At 35.3% G+C, this 20,464-nt stretch overlaps 1 protein-coding gene across 2 annotated transcripts; it reads right to left on the bottom strand.

The window, feature by feature from the left end:
- Positions 1-1,671: 1,671 nt before the first annotated feature.
- Positions 1,672-20,210, bottom strand: LOC147292752 (prolyl 4-hydroxylase 1). 2 transcript variants are annotated; one of them, XM_086232169.1, is made up of 12 exons: positions 20,013-20,210; positions 18,662-18,709; positions 16,978-17,046; positions 12,170-12,222; positions 10,145-10,210; positions 7,017-7,091; positions 6,025-6,099; positions 4,456-4,526; positions 4,320-4,371; positions 4,114-4,203; positions 3,220-3,312; positions 1,672-2,130 (listed from the first exon to the last, which is right to left on the bottom strand). In XM_086232169.1, exons 1-12 carry the CDS (start codon positions 20,074-20,076, stop codon positions 2,023-2,025), a joined length of 864 nt encoding a protein of 287 aa, XP_086088295.1. In that variant the 5' UTR covers positions 20,077-20,210; the 3' UTR covers positions 1,672-2,022. The 2 variants fall into 2 exon arrangements, with proteins under 2 accessions (XP_086088295.1, XP_086088296.1); XM_086232170.1 differs by lacking the exon at positions 1,672-2,130 and adding an exon at positions 2,596-2,819.
- Positions 20,211-20,464: the final 254 nt, after the last annotated feature.

Below are 20,464 nucleotides of genomic sequence, written 5' to 3' on the forward strand. Positions count from 1 at the left end.
CCTCAACACCGAAGTCAAGTATAGTGCCCCGAAAAAGACAATCCTTGCACTCATCATAGCTTAAAGGAAACTAAGGCAATACTTCGAAGCACACACCATCATAGTGCTCACCAATCAACCCATCTGAACCATCCTCACCAAGCCCGACATATCAGGAAGAATGACAAAATGTGCCATCAAGCTGGGGGCATTTGATATTCAGTTTCAACCGAGAACATCCAGAAAAGGACATGCGGTGGCAGAATTCCTGGTCAAAGCACATGAAACAATCTCTGAAGTCGAACAAATGGAAGATACCACCCCCCGATCTCGAGAATGAATGGGAGTTGTATGTGGACGGCTCTTCGAACGCGCAAGGAGCTGGAGCGGGTATGATCTTACGAACCCCTGATGGGATCGAGCTCAAGTACGCATTACGTTTGGACTTCCCGCAACTAACAATGTGGCCGAATATGAGGCACTCGGCAATGACCTCAGGATCGCGAAACTGATAAAGGCTCACTCGTTCCACGTGTATAGCGATTCCCAGCTTATAATCAATCAAGTAAAAAGAGATTATGCGACTAAGGATGAGAAGATGGAAGCCTACCAAAGACTCGTACTCGAGATAGCTTCAGAATTCGCTAAAATAACATTTTCTCAAGTCCCTAGAGAACAGAATGAGAAGGCGGATCGACTGGCATGCGAAGCCTCATTATCAGCCGGCGAAGCTACACGACTTGTCCCCATTGAACAGATAACCATCCCCAGTATCGTCGAAGGACCGGTTTCGATGAACATAGACCAGACCAAGACGAAATGGATGACACCCATAACTAGATACCTACAAGATGGAACAGTGCCTTCGGACCCAGTCGAAGCCAGAAAAGTGTGCATGAGGGCGGCTCGATATACAATCACCAATGGAGTCCTATTTAAGAAATCCTTCTCGGGACCGTTGCTACGATGTCTCAATCTGAGCAAAGTCGAATAGGCCTTGTCCACAATCCACGACGGGAGCTGTGGAAACCATGCAGGAGGTTGAAGCCTCGCACATAAGGCACTCACACAGGAATATTTTTTGCCATACATGGCCAGAGATGCAGATAACTACGCTCGCAAATTTGATCGATGCCACCACCCCTGTGATAATCGATAATCGCATCAAAGAAGAGATTAACAGCGGAGCACAATGTATTCATCACGATTCTAAGGTCAAATTGCTCACATTTTTATTATTGTTGATTAATTATCCGAATCTGAGATTTTTAGCATCAACATATGGTAAAACATAATTGAAGTTTTCTGGCTGCATTAATGACTTGGTTTAAGTGCTTTCACATGATCCACTTGGTATCAAGAGAAGGGAAAAAGTAGATGGAGAAGGTAGGAGGAGAAAGTTGGTAGCATTGCTCATTAAAATATAGGATGTCAAACTGAATCTTAAAGGAAAAAAGGAAAAACAATTGTAAGAACTTATTAAGAGGGTGATGGTAGAAAATATTGAACAAACTTAATAAAAATTGATAATAACACTAAAGACACTATGCAATGGTCCAAGGTGGAGAGAGCAACGGGAAAGGAGGATGGATGGGTCCGGGTGGGAGAGTCATGGCAGATCTGCCATGGCCCAGAGAGATCAACCTTCCAAAGGAGTTGTCATGCCATACATGTTTGCCAAAGATATAAATGTAAGAAAAAGTTATCTTTTATATTTTCCGTTATTTGATAATACATTTTCAATACAAAGAAGCACATATATGCTACATTTTTCACTTTCTATCATCAAATATTGAGTGAATTGTTTTCCATGTCTCAACTATTAGATTATGCTGTCTAATGCCACCACTACCTAAACTGAGGCTGTATTGTACTCTCTGTGTATCACATTTGGGATGGGCTGATAAGGGTCATGCTCATCTTGGTTTATGCATCAGTTGTAACTGGTATCTAAAGACTACAGGCTCACTAGGCTATATATGTCATAAACCCAGTAAAACCCCCCCAAAATTCTCATAATTTAAGAGGGGCAAGCTATAGAAATCAAGAGGTAGTTCTTTGCCTCATCCATTTTGTAGCTGACCACTTTTCCCCAGAAAGTACTTCGCATCCTCCATGTATACTATTTGGATCTGATTGTCCATCAAGACCCTGAAAGAAGCAAGTAAAAAAAAAATCAAATACATTGAGGTTGGACCAACCTCTACTCCATTTAAAGCTAGAACATATGAACTGCATCTGTTCATCACACCATAAGGCAAACCATGATTTGGTTTTCCATAACCCATGCCTCAATTTTAACTATGGAGCTAAACTGAAAAAATAAATATTAAAAGGGCATTTACCAATTTTTAATTTATATAACATTTTGATATATTATATATCTTAATATAAGCTTAGCTCCCTTTTCCTGACAAATCAGTTAACTGCAGAAACCACCATGTCTGAACCATGTCTGAACAATTAAGAGGACTATGAATACTACCTATATTCATAATTACAAAAAATTTATCGATTATAAATGAAGCATTCTCACATTCATTACAAGTATCTTGATGATACATATCATATGAGGATTTCTGTAAACATCATATGAAAATTCTGAGATTATTCGAGGGCAATTTGAAATATGAAAATATATTCCTCACAAGTCACAACAGACCACTCTCTCGATCTATAACCACTCCCATCACAAATTCTGAATGTGCAGCATGAAAAGCACTTAAAAAAGGGTTATACTAGCATATATTGTACCCATAACTGAGCAAACAAGCAGCATTATCTTTTTTGTAAGTTATTAACAAAGGGCTCAGTTATTAATTAGTATCACTAATAGTGTCCTGCAATAACAAAATTTGAAGTATTCAGTTCCAAAATTTTCATGGGCACTAAAAACTCTGCAACTTTAACAGGATCATCTTTCAAGATAAGAATTTATAGGATTTGGCTTCAGTCCTTTATGCAAATCATAAAATGTCCTTTTAAACCTACTCTAACAAATCAATGACATGTCATCCTGTTTTACAATTTCTTTTCCTCTATGATGTGCCATGTGACTTTGAACGCGTACACTTAATACACTCTTGTGCATATGGAATGCATGGCATTCCACCAATGGCAACTCAAGTGAAGTGTCCTTATTTTTTCAAATGAGGTTAAAAGGACATCTTTTAAAATTGTTAAACGATTGAAGGTGGATCCAAGTGTCTAGGAAGGGTATAACAAATTAAGGAAACTAACCATGCTCCAAAAAAGTACTGCATCTCCTTTGACTGGCTTTACGGACAAACCTTTGACAAGTTTTCCACCACAGCTACATTCACCCGAACCAGCCTGAAATCACACAATCAAAAACACCGATATGCAATGCAAATTTCAACACATAATCTGTGAATGAGTGAGGAAGGAAAGAGAATTAATAATTTAGAAAATTCAATAATCAAATCCCAGGTTAAAAAAGACAAATAGGAGACAAAACCTCAAATGGGTGATTGCCAAGTAACTCGTGTAAATAAAACATATGAAACCAATTCTCCATGTTTATGACAGCTATTCCACAATGACTCTTTGACTCCTTAAATTGTGGATTCCTACAATTTAAATCTCTTAATTGTGGAATTCTTACCACTTAAATCTCATAAAATACTGCAATTAATTATGTTAGATGTAATATTGGAATTAGAATAACGAAATGTAAAACCCATAAAAACCGGCTAGTCACCAAGTCATTAAAGGGAATTGTCTGTCTTGGTAAAAATCTTCACTCCAAGGACCCAATCCGGCCAAAAAAAAAAAAAAAAGAGTTACTGGATTTTTAAATTCTTCCACCCATCCCCACTCTACCCCATTTTCCCCTCCAGAACCATGTCTATTATTCCCGAGTTCTGGAAGTATGAAACCATTAGGTAGCAAGTATATTAGCTTTAGGGGGAAAAAGTCTTATCTTTTTATCCATCAAAGTAAAACTAAGGTTCTATACAAAAAAAAAAAAAGAAAAAAAAAAAAAGAAAAAGAAAAAAAAGAACAGTAAAACTGAGGTTAAAAAATTGCACATTTGTCATTGTTATAACCAAAACATACATCTATCATGAATACCAACATAAAATAAGGCATCAAATCACAAAAAGAAATTACCACAGGGAAATAGGTTTCTCCACCCTCAACGTTGTCACTTAGATACATCAGAATTGTTGCTACTCGCTGACCACCACGTTTCAAGTTAAACTGTCAAGAAAGAAACAAGGAATATTTAGATTTGTAATTTTACAACACTAAAGGATTTAAGGATGATTGCAATTAAGGTATACCAATGTTTGCAAACGAGGGGTAAAGAAACTTACAGTGTCAGAGAAGTAGTCATGATGAGGCTTGTAAAACTGATTCTTCTCATACCTGTGCTGCTGCAGATGTTAGCCTTGATGCGGAATTTTATTGCTCTACATGTTCATGAAATTTACTATATTGACCCAATCTCACCTTAAAACTTGAATAAGTTCCCCATTTTCTATTGGTACTTGAGAATAGACAGAAATACGCTTTTCAATTGCCTGATTGAGGAAGAGTAGAAAAAGGAGAGTTAGAGTTTTGGTTGTTGTTTTAGAACAAAGAATGATGCTAACTTAAATGAATAAAGATTGGGAATCATACAAGTAGACATCACATTCAAAGCTAAAAAGTGGACACAGCACATGCTTGACAATCTCCCTCTACCCACACCCTCCCTTTCTCTCCATTTCACACACGAGCGCGCACACACACACACGACATAGGGAAATAAATGCTTGACACATATGCAGGCTTTCCAAAGTACTTCTTGTTTTTGGGTAGAAGGCTGTGCGTGTCCCTAGAAAAACAAAGAAGGCTGTGGGTGTGACCATACGAATGGTGTTGAAAGTAACATTTTGGAACATCACTCGGCCAGAATAACCACTTCCATATTTCTTCATCTCAAGTACTCTCTGATTTTCACTTGTCACTTGTCACTAAAAGGAGATAATACTCCTCGAGTAATTGAGGAGTACTTGAGATCTCTGAATTTATTATCAATTGCTCCTTGTTGTATGAACATGCTAAATAGCCGCCACATTGGTAAAAGAAAAAATAAAAAAGCGCTCTTGGGCAGCAAAAGAGAAACACTCATGGAACGATTTTTGGAAAGCCTTTCGCATCCATTTAAGAATCAACTATCCATGCTTAAGAGTTGTGAAACGATTCTTGACATTCAACATGATTTTTTAAATTGCCTCCATTTTGAACAAGCTAAGAAATGAATATGAAGGGAAAAAAAAAAATTAATGCCGTCATTAATGACCTTTCAAAAGAATCAAATCAACAAGTAATATATGCTCTAGACCAATTGTTTACGCATTGCAAATCAAGGCTTCAAATCTCCCCCTGATTTCTGCTCCTCAGTTCAGATTGAAAGAAGGAAAACTTTGAGTCTCAACATCCAGGAGTAAAGAGGATCAATTCAAAACTCACACTCCCGTGCAGACAAAGAAACAGAGAGGCAGACCCCAAACTGTCTGTAAGACTTATGGGAAAAGGGGAATATGAATTGACACATGTAGACAAATAATCATAACCAGAGCATTTGAATTATTCGAATAAGCCCCAGAGCTTAAAGGTAATGAAACAATAATTATTTGTTGTTTGAAAAAAACAAATTAAATGATAAGGGTAAAGAAACAATAATTATTTGAGAAAAATAATAAATGATTCTGTATGTTCTACAGAAATCATGCATGAATAAGGATGTATGCTAGTCACTGAAGAAGATCAGAATAAAAAACAAATCGAACTGCCTTTTTGGATGCTTTTCATGTGAGGAGTAAGAGATGTATGCATAGATTCACAGAATGGGGGCATGAATTAAAAACAAACCTATAGATCAGCAATGATAAACACAAAATTCAAATAAAATAAGGAATAAGGCTTGCATCAACAGGCCCTGAATTACAGCATGGCACCTTTAAGCAAATATAAACAGCATAAACATGAAGCAGAATGTAAAAGGGAAGAGAATTTAAATCAAAACAAACTAACCTGTATCATTGGATACTTTTTCTCTTCAAGATTCAAGAACATACCAGAGCTTGTACGAACATTACTCTTTATTCCCTGAAAAATGGTGAACAATATGATCAACTATGCACTTAACTGGAAAGGAAAAATGATAATTCATTTAATAAACTCTATATTGGATTATAGTTGGATGTAACTAAAACCATAACCTCCAACTTATGCCTACTATTTTAAGAAGCCATGAAAGTATGATAAGGTAACTAATGGGCAGACGAAGCACATTTTTATTTTCTTAAGCTCCATTTGTTTTCCAGAAAGATTTTACAAAATCCCCTTTCTCTTATGTTTAATGGAGTTTGCTATTAAATTAATTATTGTTTTCAAATTCTGGATAAGGAAAAGGGAGAGCAACATTCCACACTCTCTACACACTAAGAAAGAGTTATAGAATAGATGTGAAAAATGTAATGAGAAAAGAACATGTAACTTATATGAATCATTGCCAATTACAAAGAAACCCAACAAATACAATAACAAACTAAATCCAGCAACTGACAATACATGGGAAGATATATTAGAAAGGAAATAAAAAGACATAAGTACTGAGAACTTCTAACATAAAACAAAAGTAATTTAAAGTATTATAGCTATATCCTATAAGGGCACAAATTGAAGTTTATAAACTCAACCCATTTTAAGTATAGAGTTGAAACCATTAAACACCTTGGTAGCATGAGATCATACAGAAACCAATTTTAAGTAACATCAAACCATTTTTTCTCCGAACACCCAAAATGGTAAATTTGTGGCTCGTCTAATAAAATATAGCATAAAAATGGAATAGGACTAGCAAGTAAGCCCATAGCATAAAGTGAAGTCATGCCATAAGATCCATATAAGAGTTGACTGATACTGAAGTGTATGATCATGAGAAGAAAAGAAGAAGAAAATGATAAGCCAGCGAAATAAAAAAAATAATAATTAAAAAATGAAAGTGGGGAAGGAGAGCATACCTTTCCTGTTTTTGTGTCCACCACAGTGGAGATTTGAAGGCGAGGGAAGGCAAGAGCTCTAAGATAGTCACATTCCTGCAATGGCCATAAAACTTTCACATTTAAGAAACTATATTCTGCAGCTTCTTTTTTGGATTAGGATTCTAAAGCTGCTCAAAAATCAAGCAAGAACCATCATAGTCAAACCAGAAGCAAAATTTAACATGTGCTGCCAAACAACATTGACACACTCATCATTTAGCAGCTTAAGATTGATCAGCAAATGTAAAAGCTTCTATCAGAACTAGGGAATACAAATTTTGGTGATAATACTTTGTTATTCAAGGTTAGAAAATGATATAGAATTGGAGTGGAAAGAGAAGACAAAAAAATTGAGCAAGAATGTAGATAAGCCCAAATTGAACATCACAGTGATTTTGACACTGATTGCTGCACTTTAAATGCTTCCAGGACACCCCTGCACTGCTACTACATTTATGGTAATATGATTCTCCATTATTTTTTTATTTTTTTATTTTTTATTTTTGAAAAAGAAACAACATTTATTAATTGCCAAAAAAATATACAAAGAGTGGACAAGGACTCCACATTAATGTTTGGACAGTTTCTCTGGCTAACCAAAATCATCATAATTATTTTCTAACAATTCAGCACTCACTTTGGCTGCATCAACTGACCTTTATGTTTTTCGTTGATTTGAATAAGCATAAAAAAAAAGTAGTCGACCAACTTAATCCCCAAAAAGTAGTACTCAAATAGTAAGTCTTTTATTTAGTGAGAGACTGAGAATGACCTTTTCTCATTTCTCATTATAGTTCCCTAGTAAATTTAATTTACAATTTAACACTCCTTATTTTAGGCTTTTTATCAACTTACCCACCTGAACTTTGTCCCGATTTTCACTTCACCACCCAATAAAATTTTGACTCGATGTGGCACCTTAATTTAAAAAAAATTTCAATGTCAGACCTCTGGTAACTTCCGTCCATTTTAGGGGCTTTTCTGTCTTTTTAGGTTTTTTTATCGCTTTTTATCACTTTACCCACTTGAATTTTGACCATTTTTCACTTCACCACCTAATAAAAAAATTGACTCAATGTGGCACCTGAATTTAAAAAGTTTTGCAATGTACAACCTCCGTCTGATTCTGTCAAAATTTCTATTAAAAACTAGTTACATGTGTCGCATGTGACCTATTTTTAAAGGACATTTTGGTCTTTTTATGTCCAATTGTATTTAAAATGTGGACAAATGAGGTAATGACATGTGTCATTTTCTAAACTTTTTATTTTTTAGCAACCCCACTTTACTTGGACCAATAAGAAGTTTACACATGTCTTTTTTACTTAAGAATTAATTTTTTTAAACATTCTCATTAGTGTATGTATTTAATATACATCCATTATTATTTTTGGAAGACAAAAAAAAAAAACCACACCACCCTCACCCAACGCACCCACCCAGTCACGAAACCTCCATCATTTCCAGAGATCTTGGATCTTGCAACTTACACAAACTTCCTCCTCAACCCCACCTCCACTCCACCACCAAACCCAACAACTTAATCTCCAAAAAAATCTCTTCTTTCATTCATAAGGCTTTAATTTTAACCCCTTCATTTTCAAACCCCCCTCAGACCCTCTCTCCCATTTCTTCATCACCCCCAGATCTCCACATAAAACTAGTTTGTGTTGGGGTTGCTACTGTTTACATGTGCAGAAAAGATAAAAGAGGTGGATTTTCAGAAGAGAAAGAAAGAGAGAAAGAGAAAGAGAGGGAGAGAAGGGAGGGGGCTGGTTAGGAGGGAGGGAGGGGGAACGAGGTGGTCGGAGTGAGGGACCGTCAGCAGTGGTGGAGGGAGGGGCGCCGGTAGATTGCTGCTGTATTTTTCTGGCAGAAAGGGGAGAAGAGAGAAAGAAAGAGGAGCTGTGGGGCTGCCATGGCAGATCTGGGAAGAAGAAGGAAGTGTTTGGTTTTAGATTTTTTTTTTTTTAATAAAATAAAATGATAAAAAAAAGTAAAGAAATTGTGTTTGAATGTGCGGTAAAAAAAAAGTGTGTAATGATTGTTGGATTAAAAAGTTTAGAAAATGACACGTCATTATCTCATTTGTCCACATATATTTTAAATACAATTGGACATAAAAAGACCAAAATGTCCTTTAAAAATAGGTCACATGCGACACATGTGACCATTTTTTAATAGAAATTTTTTACAAAATCAGACGGAGGTTGTACATTGCAAAACTTTTTAAATTCAGGTATCACATTGAGTCAATTTTTTTATTAGGTGGTGAAGTGAAAAATGGGTCAAAATTCAAGTGGGTAAAGTGATAAAAAGCCATAAAAAAACCTAAAACGACAGAAGAGCCCCGAAAATGGACGGAAAATTGGACGGAAGTTACCAGAGGTCTGACATTGAAATTTTTTTTAAATTAAGGTGCCACATCGAGTCAAAAATTTTATTGGGTGATGAAGTGAAAATCGGGACAAAATTCAGGTGGGTAAGTTGATAAAAAGCCCTTATTTTATATTTTGAGAAGTTAATTTGATTACTTCAATCCCCTTACAGTGCATTTGAATTTAGAGCTTGAGAGAGGCTAACCTCTAAATTCAAAAGCACTGCAAAAGTATCCTACATCAAATGTCATTTCAGTATTTCACAAGTGTAAAGGCAAACCCTGTAATCTATCATGAATTCGAAATTCATACTTCCACATTTGAATTTATTTAAAATAGTTAATTTCTACCAACAAGGGTTTAGTCGAGTTGGTCAGGCCCATGGTTTGCTCCCATGTGGTCTGAGATTCGATTCCTCAAAGGTACAAGTTTCCTGCCTCCCAACGATTGTAGGGTTCGGCGGGAGGCCCCAGTTTCGAATCTGGGTTCACCTGGGAATTTATGGGTATCAAAAAAAAATTCCATGCATGAATTTTCAATATACCAACCACTTTTTCTTTTCAGCTGGCAAGTTCAGTACTTGACTGTCTTTGGGGCTTATTTTTTGGCACTTTCTATTATCAGTAGTATTCCCATTTTAATTACTCAAGCTCATAAAGAATATTATAAAGAGTAAAACACCACCGAGCCAACAAGAATAGGAGATGCTATTATATGGCATATGCATACCTCCATACTCAAAAAGTTATGCAGTACAATTATTCGAGGCGACCAGCTAATCACTTCAGGTTTGACCTACATTGACAGGATAACAAAAGAAAAATCAAATTCCAGCTTTAAGCACCGACAGTGAACACCCATAAAATAAAATAAAAAATTAAGAAAAAACTCCATCCTCCCTTTTCGCAACCAAAAGGGATGCTTTGACACAAGACTGGTGTTCTAAACAATGTCGAAATAAGTAATCTTCATAGGAAATGATATAAAGGCAAAATATCACATTAATGATTGCAATAAGATAAAATTAGTCCTTCATGTTTGCATGCAGAGAGAGAAAGAGAAATAGAGAGCACTTATAGTGTTGTGTAACTATTTTTTGGAAGTCACATCCATAAACAAAATAAAGCCCCTTTATATACTTGCTACCAAACTCACCCAACGGTAGCCTGCAGCAAAATTACTATATAGAAAATCCCAAGAAAGAGTGCCAAACATTAGCACATAGAATAACTAAAAGCCCTGAATTGATCTTTTAACAGAACCAATATATAGGCTAATATATCGCCTAGAGCATATATCTCCCTTTGCATTGTGCTGTAGCAAGGAAGCTTTTGGTCTTTTCTTTTCTCTGTTACTAGAATAAGATGTGTGATGCCAGGTTTTTTTATTTTACTTCATTTTTCTTTTGATAGGAAAATGAACGAATATATAGACAGATAAATAACTAATACAGGTAAAGGGAACAAGTAGTCCACTTTAACAGAAAACACTCAAACAAAGGCTAGGAGAGTAATCATGAGAGTATAGCCAAAACAACAGCAGTCTAGGAAACAAGCAAATCAAATACAACCAAGCAGTACACAGTATCCTAAGAGATAGCAGCCTCATGCCTAGGTTCTTCTTGCTTGCTAGAATAGTGGCTTGGTAATAATCTCTAATCAGACAGATGCCTGGAGAGCAATTCCATTGCACCTTTTGTGGTGTATATGGAAGGAGGGGAATGCTAGAACGTTTGAAGATATGGAGACTTCACCGCTGCAGTTAAAATCCATTTTCAATAGCAATTTATATTCCCAGATGCTTTCTTCACATTATGTTTCATTCACATCTCTTGTGAATTGGTTTTTTTTTTTTTTTTTTTTAACAAACAGAATTTATTGATCTTTCAAAACAAAAGGTACACAAACAGTAGACAAGAGGTCCACTGAAAGAAAGAAAATCTAACTACATACGATTTAAGCTATAAGGCTACAACAAGGAAATTATCTTAGAGCTGCCTTCCAATCTAGCAAAATAGTCGAAAGGGGTAGATCCTTGAATTCTGTTGAGAACGAAGCCCAATTATTTAGTATACTTCTTATTCCTGAGAATCTAGATTTTTTGGTGTAGCATTTTGTTAATGAATTTTATTACCTATAAAGGAATATATATCACCTGCATCATTTGAAAAATCTCCAATCATTTGCAACACACTTCCATTGGAAAATATGCCATGCTGGACACTAGAGAGAATTGGACAATCATCAGCCCATATCAACACTCATTTAGGAGCTTCTAAGGGTGTTAACCTTCGCTGACCTACAAATTATGCAAACATACATAAAAATGTCCTTGCATCTATTCTTTCAATATCTGTCTCCAACACCCCATCTTTGTGTTAAATTGTGACACTCATTTCCATGTCCACAAATCATAAAGAATTTACAACACCACACAACAGCGGGTTGTAGATTATGATGAGAAGAGTCGCATCTAATTGAACTAAGCAACAACAAATCTTTATATAAGGTACATAGTAAAAGTAAAATTAATATGCTGCAAAAGCATACTTCAAAACTGTCCATCAATTTCAAACATTATGGATTCAAGGTGCCTAATTAATAATTTTCCATTCTCTGCTAACTAATATGTCCAATTTTCATTGTCCTTCATGTCAAATGATGCATGATATTAGTTTTTTTATTTTCTTTTACAACAGGCATGGGATTATCTTAAAGAACTTGAAAACAAATTAAAGCTATACAATAAACATACATATCCAAGGCGTAAAATTTCTGCTTCTTTGTCATTACTCCAATCAGGAATACCTGAGAATACAAAACAGAATAAAAGCAAATTAGACAAAGAAAAAGTTTGCAACCTCCACCAAATCAACACACATAATGATGCTCTATCAAGCTTCTTCTAATCTGAGGAACAACTAGTATGCTAGAAACTCAAAGAGAGATTAAAAAAAGGTTATATTCATTACCTGTTAATCACTCTTTTCTATCATGCATGCACGTTGTACATTAGGCTACAAATAACTGTGGATGCAATGAATCTTATTCAAACGTCAAGAACAGAAAAGAAGGTGTCGTGTATAGATAAAATCAACTGAACATACAAGTATAACCAATATACAATGAGTCAAAACTATAAACCTTGTCAAATACTGACTCCTCAATTCAAGCTCATCTTCGCATAGACATATGCAAAAATTTGTGATGACGGATACAAGAAGAAAATTATATTTACTTTAGGCACTAATTGTGGGGACGAATACACCTAGAAAAGAGTCAAAACATATTAATGAGCCTATTGATGATATGCTTAGATGAACAGTAAGGCCCAAAGGGGTGTTAGAAGTTCGTAGTTTTGACAGAAATTAGAGGTTCCCACAATTCAGTTTTTCCATGGAGAGCCATCTAGCGAACCAAAGCATGGGTTACAGTGGTCTTCATTGTTTGGTCTTCAGCTTGGGGTAGAATTACCAACTTTCATAACTTCAGGAGGAACATGTTGGTTAAAAGGTGTTATATATGTAAAAACACCAAGGAGTTAGTTGAGCACCTTCTGTTACAGTGTGAGGTGAGCCACCGAGTTTTGGTTTTCTTTCCTTGTCTTTGGTCCAGTGGGTCATGTTGGGCTCAGTAACAGACTTGTTATGGTCCTAGAGGCACTATAGTATAGAGTTAGTAGGGAATTCAGATATTGTTGGTGCACAACTTTCTTGTGTATTTGGTGGCGTATATGAAGGGGAAAAGGGCAATCAATGTTTTGACGATCTGAATGTTCCAATTGGGGCACTCAAGTATTCCATTTTTTGCACCTTGTCTTTTAGATCACAGGGAGCCTTTCTTTTGATTCACTCTCGAGTTTCTGAACAGCCTTGGAATTTGACTTTAATTGTATAGGAAACCTTGCTCTTCTGATCTCTTTGGAATTTAGTCATTGGTTTCTGTTCTGCTTTATATTTTTCTTCATACTGATGAGTGTGCATTTTGCATCACTTTATGATACTAATTCCTTAACCTAGAGTGTTAGAACTCAATATTTTGTGTTTCTTGTCTTATTTATGTGTTTTTAGGTCAAATGAAGCAGAAATAGGAAAATGAAGCAAATGGAGCCATTTTGGGACATTTCCTGGTCAAACTAGGAAAACAAGTGAAATCCTGGTCAAACCAGGAAAAGTGCAGAAATCCTAGTCAAATGAGGATTCCTAGTCACACTAGGAAACATCAAGTCCAGAGCTATCATTGCGGAGCCAGAAATGAGAAATCCTGATTGGAACAGGAAATCCTGGTTGAACTAGGAAACCTAACCCAACTAGGGAAAGGAGTCCTAATGACACTAGGAGACCCCAGGGGCAATATGGTCATTACGAGAAGTCAAAATGGATAAGGAATCCTTCATTTACAAGAAATCCTAGTCACACTAGAAAATATTGGTCAAAGTCAACTCTATAAAGTCAAGGTTCCAGAAGCTTCTAGAAGATGGTGGACACCCATGGAAATGAATAGAGGGAAGAAATGAATTCAAATTCAAATGAAAATGAGGGGCAAAATGGGAAGTCAAAGTCAATGGTCAAGGGTCAAAGATGACAAGTCAACAAGTCAAATGGGCTTTGGGCCTATGGGATGCCGAAGTCAGATGGGTCATGCATGCATGCTCTAGTGAATTAACACCCCCTGTGATCTTGTCCTTGATGTATTCTAGAGTTAAAACACATATAGCAAACAACACACAATATGGCAGCAAAAGTAAACACAAAGAACACCAAGATTTGTTATCGAGGTTCGGCAAACTTTGCCTACGTCCCCGTGTGATCCTTAGAGAATCACAGCTGCACTATGTATAGAATAAGAGTACAAGAACTTATTGAAACCCTAGACTACCCAACTCGCAGCCGCTCTCTTCTCTCTTGCACAAATAGCTCTCGTGTTTTTCCCTCTTGAAAAAACCCTTCCCTTGAAGTCACTCACCCTTGAGTCTCTAACCTGAGTCTCCCTTTGAGTTTCTTCCCTAGAAGTCTCTAGCTATACTTATTTTTCTATGAGACTTGCAGCAGCCTATTTATAGAGCATAGACTTACCAATTACAATATGGATTCCTAATCCTAATAGAATTAGGTAATCTACCTATTAGCTAATTCTATTCCCTTGTACACAAGGAAAACCCTTTAGAACTCCTTCCCACACTAGGAAAGTCTTGCACAAGTCCTATTTGTCTTCCAAAATCGTACCCCACTAGGAAAACACCAAACTACTCCACTGCCCAGTCTCCCTACTGCTCTCGGCCAGACCTGTAGCTTCCTCCAGAAATTTCCGACGAGACAAAAAACACAACACATGCATGCATGCGCCTAACCCATGCAACCCAAGCCCAATGCGCAAGCCTCAAGGTAGCAGCCCATGAAGCGAAACCCTAGCTGCTGCCGCAAGCCCATGCCTCGTAACCCTAGCTGCTGCCGCAAGTAACCTAGCCTTGCCTCACAAGGATTTCTCCTCTATAAATATATCTTATACCTTCAGAACTCAAGACCCCTCCTCCTAGTTTATTTTTCAGTTTTCATTATTTTTAATTTTCAAAAAGTTAGAGAGAGAGAGAGACAGTCGAACCCTAGAGAGAGGAAGGGAGTGGCGTGGCAGCAAGGAAGAAGGACCCTTTGCCGCAAGCCCTAGCTCACCCTAGCCGTGAGCCACTTGCTTGTGTGAGGTTCCCTTCTCTTCCTTGCCTTGCCGCAGCCCCTCTCCATTTTTTTCTTTAATTTTCTTCTAGAATTCTGATTTTATGTTTAGTTGTGCTTCTGAATTTTATATTAGTTTGTGTTTCTGAATTTTACATTGATATGAATTGGGATTTTGTTATTTGTTTCTGTTTTCTTTTATTTAATTTAATTATGTAGGTTTATTTATTCTATCTTGCATGTTAGTTGTAGGTTGATTAATGGATTTGCATGCTTTAACAAATCGTTTATTCGTCTCTTGATCGATTAGTTTGATGTTTGCATGTATTAAATTGCCATTATCTATTTGAATCCGTCACTAGTTGTTTGCATCCTTTGACTGACCACCTTAGGGTAATTGCATTTAGTTTATTTGTTAGGTTTAGCTGTGACATAATCAAAGACACTAAATCACAAGTAACAAGGGAATAAGGGATTATTCTTGGTAATGGGGTTGGGCGACCTCTATAAGGAAATAATCAAAGCTTGTATGTTGTGTATGTTTGACGTTCTCATAGATCTTAATGACTCTTACATGGATAACAGTTGCCCTAGGGTCGGCCTAACAAAGCTCTTAGGGAACATGTAAGTTAACTGATTAAGGAAGGCCCAAAAAGCTCTTAGTATATGCATTAGGAGAACAATTGCGAGAAAGTAACTAATCAAACCTTTTTAGCAGTCAAACTTTAATACATTGTATTTGAATTAATTGTCATTAGCCTTGGATGGTTATCGCATGCCTATCTAATTTGCAGCTGAAAACTTAACATTGCAAGATAGAATAAAGGGTGTGTGCGTGTGGTGAAGTGTGCTTGTGTTTTCATCTCTTTAAACCCCTCATTTAGTTATTCTATTGATTATTTGAATTAATTTGTTGTGTATTAACCATTCCATGTGGGATCGACCTCGTGCTTGTACGCTTTGCTACTGATGCGATTCGTGCACTTGCAAGTATACTTGGAATGAAATAGATGTTTATTTTGTTCTAAGAAAACATTCAACACATACTTTTGTGAATAAAACTAACTTAAATATCAAAATGACAACAAAAAAATAAAAATAAGAGAGAGAGAGAGAGAGAGAGAGAGAGAGAGAGAGAAAATAAACTTATCTGTTACACTCATTAATCACATCTTAATTTAATTAATAATTAGCCAATATTTAGTAGCATAGATCATAACTGGCCGTTTATTTCTAGTTTTTCCTTTTATTTTTTATTAATAAGATTCAAAACCTAAGAATAACTTCTCATAAAAAGATTTTACAAGAATTAAAAAAAACTATGAATAACTCCACACACAACCCCCCTCCCCCCCTTTTCCGAGTTGCAGATGGCTAACAACCCTAAGACCATTATACCGGTCCCATAGAATCCATACTATTGTGTCATAGGAGTTTGTTTTTGCTTATAAAGTAATTTTATATAACTACTGAAAAATATAAATGCAATAAATAAACGTCAAACTTTGTGAATGCAATGAAATTCAATGTATATGTCAAGTCCCCATATGCATCCACTTTTTCATTCATTTTCATAACTAAATACTAAATAGCTTCATTTAAAAAAGGCAGGGGCATCATCCAAGTACACAAGCTGTATACAAGAACTCAAAACTGTCAAGAAAGAGACAAATCTAATGAATAAAAGAAATAAATTCAAGATATTCTATGCAACCACACAAAATGTCAACTCGACAATTTTTCCTTTAGTGCTCAACGCCACATTATAATGAATATGATGAGATGAAACCATAGATTGACTCAAATTATCATTTTCTCATTCAAAACTCAATAAAGGAATGAATGTGGTGGTACATCTGTCTGCCAAACAAAACTTGATAAGAGCCATACCAACCTCTGGGCAACTGAAGATAGCCATCAGTTAGACTTTTACGCACTCTCCTAGGAGATTGAAACTCAGAGCCTAAAAAAAGATCAAATCTAAAGAGAATAAATTATCTAATAGAATGACAATAAAATTAATAAATTATCTAATAGAATGACAATAAAATTAGCATGATATAAAAATTATCTAACCGATAACAACAAAAATAAATATGATATAATTTTACAAGAATAAAGCAGTACCAAGACAATGCTTTAGATTCAATAATCTCAAACAATGACAAACAGCCTTAAAGAATAGAAGATTGCACAAATTTTTCAGCTAAACATTTAAGACTATTGCTGTCAATAAGACCAAAAATAAAGAAAAACTCACTAAGAATATTCAATCGATGAAGAAAATTAGTCTTCCAAAGATATGCACCTTAACCAAGAAATATGAACATAGTGGAAGCGGAAAAAGAAACATTTACAAAAAGAATAAAAACATATCAGAATACATTCAAATTAGTAGAATTAAAACAAAAATCAAATCAGATCTTTTTAAAAAATAAGAAAACTAAAGATACACGGATTTCCTGCAGACACAATCCAATTAAATTTATTTTATGTAAGAAACTAATCTTATTGATAATCAAAAAATTACAAGCATAATGGACAAGATATGAAGATATCCACCAAAGTACACACATCACAGTTCAGTCTATCAAACTTTTACTTACATGCCTACAAACTACGATAAAAAATAAAAAAAACCATACATTAGAACTAAACCACTGCAACTCTCCAATTAGAAAATATTAATGAGAACGAAACATCCCAAAATTCTGAATATACTGATGCCAAAAGTGAGGCCCAAAATCTATCCATCTCCTAAGGCTTCTCCCTGCCTACTCCCCTACAATCCTAAAAAATTAGCACACAGCAGACCACTCAAAATATTGCTAGCACAAAGCAGTCCCCAACAACCGTAGCTTTCTTCCCCTTCCCAAAAACTTCTGCCTCTCTCCTAGCAAAGCAGCTCAACCCGCTGGGATTAGCCCAGCTAGCATTTCCCTCCTTACATCATTCAATTCAAATCAATCAAGACTCAGCGCCACATTATCCAGAAACAAGTTTTATACTCTTGCAGGCTCTCATATGGTAGCTTTTATGACTCTAGAATCTAAATCACCAATTACTTTCACAACTGCAGATTGAATGAAAAAGCATAATTTCACTCAAAAGCATGCAGTGGATACATCTCTAAATGCTTTAGTTTGTTTCCAAGGAACACCCATAAAACTAGTACATACTTGATTGTCTTAATTTTCATGAATCTCCTACAATTTTTTTATTCTTTATTTTGAATAATGATATTTAAAATGTCATCACCTCTAGCCTCTTAGAGTAATGGCTGACCCAGTTTAACAATTTTGTTTTTCAAAGAAATCATATAAATAGATGAAAAGGGATTCCATCGTTCAGCCCAAAAGACTCATTCAATCTGATCTATATTAATGTTTGCAAGAAAATAAAAAAGGAACAGCCAGAAAATATAATAAAATAAATGTATCAAGAGCTCTTCTACTTAGTATAGAAGCAGGATATTTCAAAGAAGTATAACAAAGTCACAACCATGAGATTAACATTCAAGTATGGGGGAATTACAGGATAATATATTTATGTAAGAAATTTAGTCAATTGAAAAATACCGTATGAGTCTTCCAATCTTCGTATAAATGCCAACTGAAACAAAGCACCTGCAATGCCCAAACCAAAAACTACATAAATAAAGAGCAATCTGAAAATGGTGGTTTATTGAAAATCAAGTAGCACATCATTCAAGTGAAAGGATTCATGTTTTAAATGATCTTCGAATGCTTAGCTCATATAAGACCCACCTGTAGAATATCATATAATATACAATAACACTTGGGGTTTCAGATATGAAGCTTCCATTGGATTCTACCATTCACAATTGAGTGTGATTCTTTTTATTTTTTTGATTTTTTCTAACACTTGCGTATGAATTTAAGTTTTCATGGAAGTTACAATTTTAAGGAACACAACCTTTAGTTTCACATTTTAAAGGTAAAATCAAACTAACAGTCCATTAGAAACCGTGGAAAATTGAGGATTTTCCCATGAATAACTAAGAAAATCAATAGTGTCTTGTTATCGCGAATAGAAGGAATTTAACAAAAGAATACCATTTAATAGGGTCAATAATCCTACAGACACCATTTTATGTAAATTAATTTTTTCAAAAAACTAAAGAAGAAAGAAAGAAAATATTTTGAGAGCCAACGAAACAAATAATGCCAAACATCTGTAACAATCTGTTCATATTAAAGGACTCTTCCTTTTAATTTTAAATGGCAAAGATACCTTTAAATGCACTTTAAGGTATCACTCAAAATATTAACAAGCACAAAGTATTCCTTCTTTGCATATATTTTATATGAATGGGTGTTTGTTTGTGTTTGGTAGCACTATGAACAACAATATATTGGACATACATATATCAAAAATGTTAGTTGTGTGCTTACAATGTTATGCATTCATTCTATTTTCTAATTTGTCTTTAGAATCTTCACCATAATTACCAATCCGCACGCCCCAAAAGGCAAAAATCAACGCATCACATCCTCAATCAACTTCATACAATAATTAGATAAATCTCCCCAAAGGTATTATTACAGTTGTTTACTCCAAAATATGGCAATGAATAATCTGCTAGTGTTGACTATAACTTTTTAATATTTAGGAATTATGAATCTGAGGACACGTGTTTGACTATGGACCTAAAATCCAATAACCAGATCAAACCCAGATAGGAGCTTTCGTTAGGTTCAGGAGAAAATGTAGGAGAATCAAACATAAAAGCACATAGGACCAAGACTCAAAATCTTTCTTTTCCTTTCCTACAGTTTTCCGGGGAAAGAGAAAAATTAAAAAAATCGTAGAATTAACACACAGACGTGGACCTATATAAATATATATATATAAAGTGTATGTATATGATCAAGACAATAGAAAATTGCATTGACGATTTGTTACTACCTATAATCATTCCGACAGTGACGAACGTTAGCAGTCCGAACACAATCTTCATCGCAGCAGCCATGGCGTGAGAGAGAGAGAAAGCGGAGGTGCGTTGCGTTTGTTTCAGAAAAATGCGGAGAAAGAGTAGTGCAAGGATGACTCAATGTAATTGTACTGTACTTGGACTAGTTTTTTAAGTCAGCTAAGTATTTTCCATCTCAGCTCTCTTTCCCCTCCCGGCTAGTCAATCTAGTTTCAGACCCAACAAAAAACAAAATCTACTTCCCACAAAACAAAACAAAAATATTTTATTTTTCACATAAAAAAAATAAGAAAAATTAGTGACAATGTACTCAAACACTAACACTTGTATTCAATTAAAATTTTAATTGACTTTTGTAAAATTAAAAAAGTCTAATCGTATTCAATCAAGACTTTTAAAGAGTCCATTAAAGTTTGATTATATTTAA

This window comes from Dryas octopetala, chromosome 2 (assembly GCF_963921425.1).
Source record: "Dryas octopetala chromosome 2, drDryOcto1.1, whole genome shotgun sequence".
NCBI classification, from domain to species: domain Eukaryota; kingdom Viridiplantae; phylum Streptophyta; class Magnoliopsida; order Rosales; family Rosaceae; genus Dryas; species Dryas octopetala.